Source organism: Cololabis saira, chromosome 14, assembly GCF_033807715.1.
Source record: "Cololabis saira isolate AMF1-May2022 chromosome 14, fColSai1.1, whole genome shotgun sequence".
Lineage (NCBI taxonomy): Eukaryota > Metazoa > Chordata > Actinopteri > Beloniformes > Belonidae > Cololabis > Cololabis saira.
In genome coordinates this window covers 11729015-11739548 of record NC_084600.1, presented here as the reverse complement: position 1 = coordinate 11739548, position 10534 = coordinate 11729015, and the positions used below count along the sequence as shown (strand labels likewise).

The 10534-nt window shown below is 40.5% G+C and overlaps 1 protein-coding gene across 1 annotated transcript; it reads right to left on the bottom strand.

The window, feature by feature from the left end:
• Positions 1 to 620: 620 nt before the first annotated feature.
• On the bottom strand, positions 621 to 9010 carry cdc23 (CDC23 (cell division cycle 23, yeast, homolog)). The gene is made up of 16 exons (XM_061740832.1): positions 8898 to 9010; positions 8488 to 8560; positions 7228 to 7365; positions 7079 to 7121; positions 6880 to 6985; positions 6656 to 6788; positions 6358 to 6535; positions 6098 to 6195; positions 4549 to 4630; positions 4192 to 4345; positions 3979 to 4098; positions 3792 to 3867; positions 3614 to 3675; positions 3404 to 3482; positions 1515 to 1634; positions 621 to 1436 (listed from the first exon to the last, which is right to left on the bottom strand). The coding sequence occupies exons 1-16, from the start codon at positions 9008 to 9010 to the stop codon at positions 1284 to 1286; spliced, it is 1728 nt and encodes a 575-aa protein (XP_061596816.1). The 3' UTR covers positions 621 to 1283.
• Positions 9011 to 10534: the final 1524 nt, after the last annotated feature.

Genomic DNA, 10534 nt, shown 5'->3' with positions numbered 1-10534 from the left:
ATCATGGCTTACAGCCAAAAAAAAACTCAAATATCCTATCTAAAAAAAAATTAAATATTCTGGGAATCTTAAACTGTAAACCATAATCAGCAATATTAAAATAATAAAAGGCTTGCAATATTTCAGTTGATTTGTAATGAATCCAGAATGTATGACGTTTTTTTTTTAAATTGCATTACAAAAAATAAAGAACTTTATCACAATATTCAAATTTTCTGAGACAGTCCTGTAGAGTAGCCTTCGGTTGCTGCTGCTAAGAACGGGGTATGGCAATGGCATCTAACCCCGTTCTTGAAATCATATAGCACTGTTTGAGGGTTATTTGTATAAAATTTTTTCTCAGAATTCTGAGATAATTGCTGAATTGGCTGGATGCTACTCTGATTTCAGCAGAGTTCAGGTCATCTTCAATGGATTGCGCTTTATCCAGTATTTCACACTAGTTTTATTGTCTGGCAATAGAAAGTGGAAAAAAAAAAACTTCAGGAATTCTGTTGTATTAAAATACTGTGTATGTGTGCAGATAAATGGGAGAAGAAATTAAGAGATTCATGACTTTATGTAGATTTAACCTCATTCATTTCCAATAAAAGTCATTTATTGGAACAGAGGGACATGCTCAGAGACCACAGGGAAGAGGAGCAGCTTTAATTAAAATGTCCTGGAAAAGAATTTCAGGGAAAGATTGGGAACCCTAATGCACGGTTTAAAATGCTGATTTTATAAACTCAAACTTGAGGGAGGGGGGGGCTCAGGATGTTATTCTTCGTACGGTAAGCAAGTCGCCCCATCCCTTTGCTACAGCAGGGTCCCGTACATCAAGGTTAAGTGGTTTGAAATGTGAATAAATCATTCCTGTACCGTTGCTTTGAAATACAGATGCTGATTCTGGGCTGAAAATAAGCGTTATTTCTTTCTTAAATCCAACCATAAACCAATTTCATCATGCCACTGAACAGTCACTATGTCACAAATTAGAATGAGAAATTCTGACTAAAAACTCATTACATTTTATTGGAATTTATCCCCCATTTTTCTCCTCTCAAATGGCTGTCATACGCTGTTTCCACCGTCAGGAAGTAACCAGACAGAGAATTATCCAAGCTAGATTTAGAAAAATAAAGTTCAGCATGATGCACTTTTTTTTTTTTTTTTTTACAAACAAATGCACTTTATTTTCATATAAATCCACGCAGCAATGTCTTCTGGCAGCATTTACCAAGAGCCGCCAGCAGTTTTGTGTCACAGAACCCACAACGTGTCCATTTTATAGTCTGTCAATATCAGGGAGTGAAGGACATCAGATTGAGAGGAGACACCCTCCTGGCTGGAGTGTTGTTGTTTGAAAGCGGAGCGAACAGATCTGCTGATGGTGTCTCGATCTGATCTCTGACCTGTGAGATCTGCCTCAGCAGAGCCTTCCCCTCCTCACGAGCCTAAGGATGGATGAACACCAATCAGTACAACTTACATCAGCAAAGTTAAAACGGTAAATGTTGTTCGTGAACACTTACATCGTTGTAGTCGCAGCAGCGCTGAGCACAAAGTGACGCTTCGTCATAGAGCTTGTTCTTGAAATAATACTGACCCAGGTAGCGCAGAGCCGTGCTCACCTCAGCGTGTTCCAGTTGCTCCTGACAGGACAAAGTTGCACTGGATTGTCAACCATGACTACGTTTACATGCAGTCAAAATTCGGGTTATTGCTAATATTCCGGTTACTGAAACATTCGGAATATTCCGTTTCCATGCGTGAGCAAACAGGGTTATCCCTGTATACATGGTAATTAATCATTCGGGATATCCCGATCAAACCAGCGACGTGCGGAGAACGTGATGGTGCAATTACCGTCATTTCCGCTTCTTCTTCCTGTATCCAAATTGAAAACAAATGCTGCTTCGCGCAACTTTTCTCTCTCCTTCTTGTAAATCTTCTATCCCGGTACTTTCTACCGTCTACAAATGCCAAAATGTTCATATCCTTCATTACATTTATGAAGTGATTAGTCTCCTCCTGGTCTTGGTTTCTCCGTGTTTATAAGAACTTCCTGGACTCAAAAGACCAGGATTCCTTGTGAACAGAGCATGTGCAGAAAACAAATTCCTGTTCCGTTTGATCAGGATATTCCGTTTGGCGTTTACATGACTGAATATTCAGGTTTTAAAAGGAGTAATCCAGGGGTCATATTCGGGTTTTTAAAAACCGGAATATGAGCAAATTCGGGTTATTCAAAAAGGGGTTATTGGTGTTTACATGGCCGTGCAAATTCGGGTTATTGCTAATATTCAGGTTTTAAAAGGGTTATTGAGTGCATGTAAACACAGTGCATTCATGTCTTCATCTATGCAAGCAAGCCTGACTTCTTCATACCGAACAAAACTTCTCTTTCCAAAACAGAACCAGAGTTCAGGCTGAACTAGTACTATTTATTTTAACTGTGCTCTACTTATTCGTCATCCTCTATGATCAGTCAGGTAATACAGTCCTTGGTTTTCTGTCATTTGCAATACTGCTCCATTATATGGTCTGCAGCAGCAAAAAAAGAATTACATAAATTGCAACTGGTTCAAAACAGAGCGGCTACACTGGCACTTCACTGCTCAACACGTACAAATATAGCGGATCTGCAAACCGACATTCCTGATTCACAGTTGAAGTTAAACTAAGCTACAACATCCTGATGTTTTTTAGAAACATCATATTCAATGAGATACCTGAATATTTCTTCAACCAATTACTAAATACTAGAGACAGACATAACTGACACCAGAAATGCAGCTCTGGATGCCCGATACCTCCAACTCCCAGAACTAATCTACTCAAACACTCAGTTATCCATCGTTCAATAATGTCCTGGAACTCTCTACCTCCTCACATATCTCGCTCACAAAACAAATTCACTTTTAAAAAACGACTTAAGGCTCAGCTAAAGCTGCAGACCATATGACTGGGAATGTATTATTGATATTGAAATTAGTAGAATTATTATAATGATAGCAGTGACTGAAAATATATTACTAATGTATGGTATTATTGGTGCTATTATAGTGTATTAGTATAATTATAGTGTTAATATATTATGCATATATAACTGATGTGTGTGCGTGTGTACATGTACGTGTATTATTGTTGTTGTTTTTATTATAAGTGTAGTTATTTTAGGAATGTATGACTGTATGTATTTATGTGTTAGATTGTATCATTTACGTAATATTTTATGTACTTTATGGACCCCAGGAAGATTAGTGGTTGCCAAGGCAGCAGCTAATGGGGATCCATCCAATAAACAATAAACTATTTATTTCAACTGAAATGACTAATGTCTCCTGTACAGATTTTGAAATGATGTGAAGGGTGTAAGTTCTTATAAGTTAGCGCATGTTCCCTTTACAAAGGCTCTTACCCCACAGGAGAAAATGTCTTGAATGTAAAGCATGTAACACTGGGCAGCATCATCAGACTCGTTCAGTTGTTCATGCAGCCTGTGGATGGAAAACATTTCACTTTTAGAGAAAACAGATGCTTAAACCACAGCTTTAATCATTCTCTAATCTACCTTTATTACAGGTCTAATTTCATTCTTTTAACAAAACACATGATGTTAAACACTTACTTTGCTAATTTGAGCAGAGCCATTTTTTCTACATCTCCAACAGAGTACGCTCTCCAGTAACACTGTATAAAAATGCAGTACAATACAAATTACAACTTGATGTACAGGAAAATCCAAGCAGGAAATATGAATTAAGTATTCAAATCCCGTTTTTGTGAGAGGTGAAAGACTGTTGAACCTTTTTGGCTTCGAGCTGCTGTGACAGTTTCTCGTAGCTTTCACCCAGCGCCACCAGCATGCGGGAATCATTCGGTCTGTGGTGTGGCAGTAAAGATTTAAGGACTGTTGAACATGTGATTTCCAAAATGTTCTTTATTAAAACAATTTAAAATTTAAATTGTCTTTCATTAAACCAAAATCCAAACCTGAGCTGGTGAGCCTTTCGATAATAATATAAACAGTAAAAGGGCATCTTGAGGATCTCATAAGTCTGACCCAGGCCGTACCAAGCCCGATAGTCGCGTTTGTTCACTTCAATGGCATGCCTGAGGGGGGGAAAGAAAGCAAAACAAGGAGGTGACACTCCGTCTGCATGAGGCTACATATTGTGAGCAGCTTATTGAGAAATGGGGTCTGACCGGTATGCCTGGATGGCAGCTGAAGTGTTCTTCATTTCCATGTACTCGTGGCCCATGAGGGTCCAGGCACCGAGACATCGAGGGTTCAGTTTGAGGGCTCGCTGGAAGTAAAGAGCTGCCTTCTCATGCTGAGAGCGTAAACTGTAGTAGTTACCTACAGAATAGAGGGATTTCTAGGTTGTACATGTTGCAAAAAAGATTTGGTATTGTTTTGAACATCTCAAGGCTCTGGATCTCAGTGAAGAAGATACAGAATTTACCGAAAAACACTGTGGCTATAAGTGGAAACCTTAAAATCTACTACAAACCCTGTACTTCTATAAACAGTGGCTTTGGCCTGATTAGCTCGACGCTTACCAATAACACAGCACGTCTCCACTCTGTATTTGTCGATCTCTACCAGATTGTGAGCCAGGTAGCTCAATTCTGGTTTCATACTCTGCAAAAGCACAAAGCAATGAATAAATACAGAAAGTGATCTAATCAAAATTGAGTATCTTTTGGCGCTTTTACACTAGTACCTACTCAGCGTGTCTTGACGCCACGCCCCGGTTTTGTGCTTCTCCACTAGGGGTCAAGGCGGGTGGATGCGTGCAGAGTAGGTACTTTTTCTGTACCTATTCTGCCGAGGTTCTAAGCTGCTGAGTCGGCTGTATCTGACATCATCACACTACAGGCCACCGATTGGTCGGGGGGTTGGAGTCAGACGTCTGAGTCAGGAGGAGGAAATCAACGAAAGAGCAACTTGCGGCTTCTTCATTTTATTTAACAGGCAATGAACAGGCGCAAAAGTCTGTTTGGTGATCAGACTCTGAGGTGCAGATGTTCATAAACCTGGTGCTGAGGAGAGAATTAAAAAGGGATCTAGACGGGCGATAAGGAACGACCAGATCCACCAGGAGCTCTGTCACTTCATAGCTGCTCACGGCTCCAGCTGACTTTTCAGCAGCGCAAAGACAAACTAACAAACAAAAAAAAAAAAAAAAAAGCGTTGCTGCTTGAAGCTTCTCTCACTCTCATTTTTTAACTTGATATCGAACACAAGCCACAGACTCAGCAGCACATCTAATGCCGCTTTTGCACTGGTACCACCTCAGCTCGGTTCTACCCGTTTTGCGCTTTCGCACTAGGGCTGAGACGTGTAGAGCCGCTCCAAGTCGGTACTTTTTTCTGTAACCATTTCAGCTAGGTTCTTTGCGGGCTGAGAAGGGACTATTTCTGACGTCACCACCCTCCGCGCCACTGATTGGTCGGGGGCGGGGCCGCCACACGTTTGAATCAGGAAGCGGGAGTCAGAGAGAGAGCGACCCGCGGCTCGCGGCGATTTTATTATAAAGCGCAAAACGTCTGTTTGGTGATCCAACTCCGAGGTGCAGATGCTCATAAACCTGGTAGCTGTCGAGAAAAAATTAAAAAAGCGATGTAGACGGGCTGTTTTACTCTCAGCCGCTCCCGGCTCCAGCTGATTTCTCATCTGCGCCGACACAAACAAAGGTGTGGCGCAATCGAGTACGACACAGCAGCTTCACCCAAACCCCCCCCACTTCTCCCCTTGCAGTGCGAAAACACACGAGTGGAGCCGTGTAAAGCCGCGCCGAGCCGAGTCGGGCCAAGTAAGTCCTAGTGCAAAAGCGGCATATCATCTCCTCCAGGTTCTACATCTTTAGTGTTGTTGTCTTCTTCGTTTAGATCACACAATCAAATAAATCACAGCAGCTTCACTCCAACCTCCTACTTCTCATCTTGGTGTCTAAAATCAAACGAGGGCAAAGCGAGTCGAGTCCGGCTGAGTAGGTACTAGTATAGAAATGCCATTTGTGTAGAACACTTCACCCTTGTTGATTATAACCTTAGATACTTAACATTTTTCTAATGTGGAGAAAGACATGACAAAGGGTGAACTTACTTTGACATATAGCAAGTTAGAGAACGTGTCCATGTTGTCAATGCGATAGGGATCCTGTTCCCTCAGCTCGTTGAACAAAGCCAATGCTTGGTCAATATCTGGTGGGGAGGAAAGGGAGAAGAGGGGGAGAAAAAATAAAAAAAAATAAATAAAAAAAATAAAAAATAAAAAAATAAACAGATTAAGATTCATTGTAAGATTCATTGTGCTCCCAGGTGACTTCTCTGGTATTTATAATTCCCATTTAAAATGTAAAAAACCTCTGATGTTGTGGTAAGCCACAGCAATCTGTGAAATGATGTAGGTGCTCTTAGAAAAGCCAGCTTCGATGAGGCTCTGGTATTTCTGCAAGGCTTCTTTGATCATCTGCAGCTCTGTGAACATGTGGGCCATGAAGAAGTCTTTTATCCAGCAGTCTGGCAGAGACAGCAACTTCAGCTGAACAGGTAGATCAGATCACAAAGGGAGAAATCACTTTTTTAAGCAAATATTCACTCTGCTTGGATAACATTGTGCCATTAACTTCCAGTGTCTATGTGTTGACACCAATGTTGATACCATTTCAATATTGGTGACCAGGTTACTGAGCTCCAGCCACGCTCCCCAGTGAAGAGGAAGTGTGTGAATCGCCTTAACAAACACTTCCACTGCCTCCTTCAGCAGATCAAGCTTTCGTAGAACCACCCCATACCTGTTTAATCACATACACATACAGTAATTAAAACACAGATGTTGTTGAGATAATGTTGGGAATAAATAAGTTATGAAGGAAAAGCCTTTACAGATAGAGAGTGAAGCCATCCAGCTCTCCTGCTATGTGCTTTTTACTGAGCTCAACCCTTAGTTCTCGCAAAGCTTCATTGCGCACCTGACCCTTTTCCAGAGGACCTGAAGCCGAACAGAAAAACAATGAAAGGTTCAGTGGCAAAGGAAAATAAAATTATTTAATTCTCTCATTGGTGCAGACAAATATGTCCTCACCCAGACTGTCCACAGTCTCATCATCCTTCTTTTTTTCACCAGACTAAAAAAAACAAAACAAAAAAACAAGAGTAACATTCAAAATACTTTCCTACAAAGCAGGCAGGTCAAAAAATGTCAGGGTAATCCAAATAACTGCAAAATCTCACCAGATAGCGAGAATACATGTAGAGGAAATAAGCCTTCTGACTGCAGCAGCCTTTCAGAAAATACGCAGCACGGTCGTACTCCTTTAGGTCAAAATAGGATTTGGCCAGTGTAAGTGCATCCAGGTCTTGTGCATCTTCCTATATGTGGTACAGACAACAAAAATAGAGAATTACTACATTTTCTGATAACATTATTTCATTTTTAAAATTGTGAATCATTTCATTGCAGGAACTATGTTTTCGTCTATAAAAAAAAAGGATTCAGTTGGAGCAGTATAGGTGCAGTTCTGCAAATCCTATCATCATTGTCTATATGCAACCACTTATATACTTGTACATTTACACACACACACACACACACACACACACACACACACACACACACACACACACACACACACACACACACACACACACACACACACACACACACACACACACACACACACACACACACACACGTAAATATAACATAACGGTTTTCTTTTCTTCTTTACTTTTTAAAAGAAGTCCTACAAAGTAAATCCATTTGCAATTTATTGACTTTTTTTTTAGTGTTCCTGTACCTTTATTTAAAAACACAAAGGAATTGGAGGCCTATTGGGGACTTGGGTAAAATAAAAATGTGATGCACAGCCAGGGCAGGCACAGTTTTGTCTGTATGTGGAAGCTAAATAAAAATAAAAAATGGGTCTGTGTAAATTGACCCCTTATTAATTTAGCAGTGGACCATTGAGCTCAAATTTGTCCACCGTTCGATTAATCAACATTCAACCAATGTCAATATTTCACCTTATTTGAATACATCACAACTTCAATGAAAAGCTACAATTGAACTAACACACAATTTGCTGACAGACTGCACTGAAGTGCCAGTAAAATAAATACAGGACTGTCTCAGAAAATTAGAATATTGTGATTTTCTGTAATGCAATTATAAAAACAAAAATGTCATACATTCTGGATTAATTACAAATCAACTAAAATATTGCAAGCCTTTTATTATTTTAATATTGCTGATCATGGCTTACAGCTTAAGAAAACTCAAATATCATATCTTAAAAAATTAGAATATTCTGGGAATCTTAATCTTAAACTGTAAGCCATAATCAGCAATATTAAAATAATCAAAGGCTTGCAATATTTCAGTTGATTTTTAATGAATCCAGAATGTATGACATTTTTGCATTAGAGTAAATAAAGAACTTTATCACAATATTCTAATTTTCTGAGACAGTCCTGTACATTCCCGATACAAACCTCTGTGACAGGAACAGCTGGCGGTAGCTCATCTTTGGGAAGAGGAGCCAAAGCAAATGCCAGCTCAGAAGCCCTGCAATGGCACAGAAATATTATTAAAATAAAAATAATTCACTATTCAGTTGCTGATGCTGGATAACGGTACAAATACTGAATCTCAACGCAAGAACTAGGTTTACAGATCTAAAATGTTATGGCATAATGATATGAGAATAACGTTTAAAAAATCTTGGCAGTAACGCTGCATGTTCTATTGTATTTAATGTAATGAGTAAACAGATTCAGTTAAAACAAGACTTTAACCGGCAGCGCTAAGACTGCTAACGAAGGGAACCTCCATTCATCTACTGACACAGAGGAATAAAAAAAAAGGAGTACATTGAAGCCACATTAATAGCTGTTGGTCTCACCACTTCGAGCTGTTTAAAAGTCCTCTTTCTTTACAAAGGGAAATAACTGATATTAGCTGCTTCTTGATTTGTACTAGGTCCCCAAATTCACTACACAGAGCCGCCATTTTCATATTTTACAAAGCAAGCAGCCTATTGGTAGCGGCAGCTTCCGCTTCCTGTTTCCTTCCAAAATAAAAGCAGCCTATTGGTAGCGGCAGCTTCCGTTTCCTGTTTCCTTCCAAAATATAAGTATCTTATGTTGGTGGCACCATAAACATATCTATGGGTGGCACTATAACCAGTGATGATAAGATCAACCATTGTTACTGTAAGAATAAACATTAACCATTAATAATTTCCTTATAGCTCTTTTTGTGTGTATGTATGTATGTATGTATGTATGTATGTATGTATGTATGTATGTATGTATGTATGTATGTATGTATGTATGTATGTATGTATGTATGTATGTATGTATGTATGTATGTATGTATGTATGTATGTATGTATGTATGTATGTATGTATGTAGCCTATGTATGTATGTATGTATGTATGTATGCAAATGTATGCAAATGTATGCAAATGTGTGTGCGTGCGTGCGTGCGTGCGTGCGTGCGTGCGTGCGTGCGTGCGTGCGTGCGTGCGTGCGTGCATGCATGCATGCATTCATGTATGCATGTATGTATGTATGTATGTATGCTGTATGCTTCCACCTGTCTGTATGGATCCCCCCCCGTCCCCCCCTCAGACCACCTCAGCATCTGCTGTCCACATCTGCTTATATAGTCATCCCTGTAGTACACTAACTAACCATTACGTTTTTGTCTCTCCTTTCTCTGTTCTTCATTCTCTCTGTCTCTTTTCTCTTTTCCTGCTCTGCCCAGCTGGCCTCCGGCAGGAGGGTCCCCTTATGATCCAGGTCCTGGTCCAGGTTTCTTCCCTCCTAAAGGGGAGTTTTCTTGCCACTGTTTGGCTTCAGGTTTTTCTCCCACTAGGGGAGTTTTCACCTGCCATTGTTTATGTAATAATTGCTCGGGGGTCATGTTCTGGGTCTCTGGAAAGTGCCTAGAGACAACTTGTGTTGTAATAGACGTGTATGTGTTTGTATGTGCATACGCATACATATGGCGCTTTTACACTAGTACCTACTCAGCCCGACTCTCCTCGCCCCGGTTTTGCGCTTCTCCACTAGGGGTCGAGGCGGGTGGAGGTGTGCCGAGTAGATACTTTTTCTGTATCTATTCTGCCGAGGTTCTAAGCGGCTGAGTCGGCTGTATCTGACGTCATCCCACTGGAGTCAGACGTTTGAGTCCAGAGGCGGAAATCAGCTAAAGAGCGACTCGTGGCTTCTTCATTTTATTCGACCAGCAATGGCAGCACAAAAGTCTGTTTCATGATCCAACTCTGAGGTGCAGATGTTCATAAACCTGGTGCTGAGGAGAGAATTAAAAAGGGATCTAGACGGGCGATAAGGAACGACCAGATCTACCAGGAGCTCTGTCACTTCATAGCAGCTCCAGCTGACTTTTCAGCAACGCCGAGACAAACTAACAAAAAAAAAGCGTTGCCACCGCCAGTGGATCATGTCGGTGCCCCCCTGCAGCATAGGCCTATAGCAGCATATCTACCACAAAGTTATGTTTGAGACTTACTA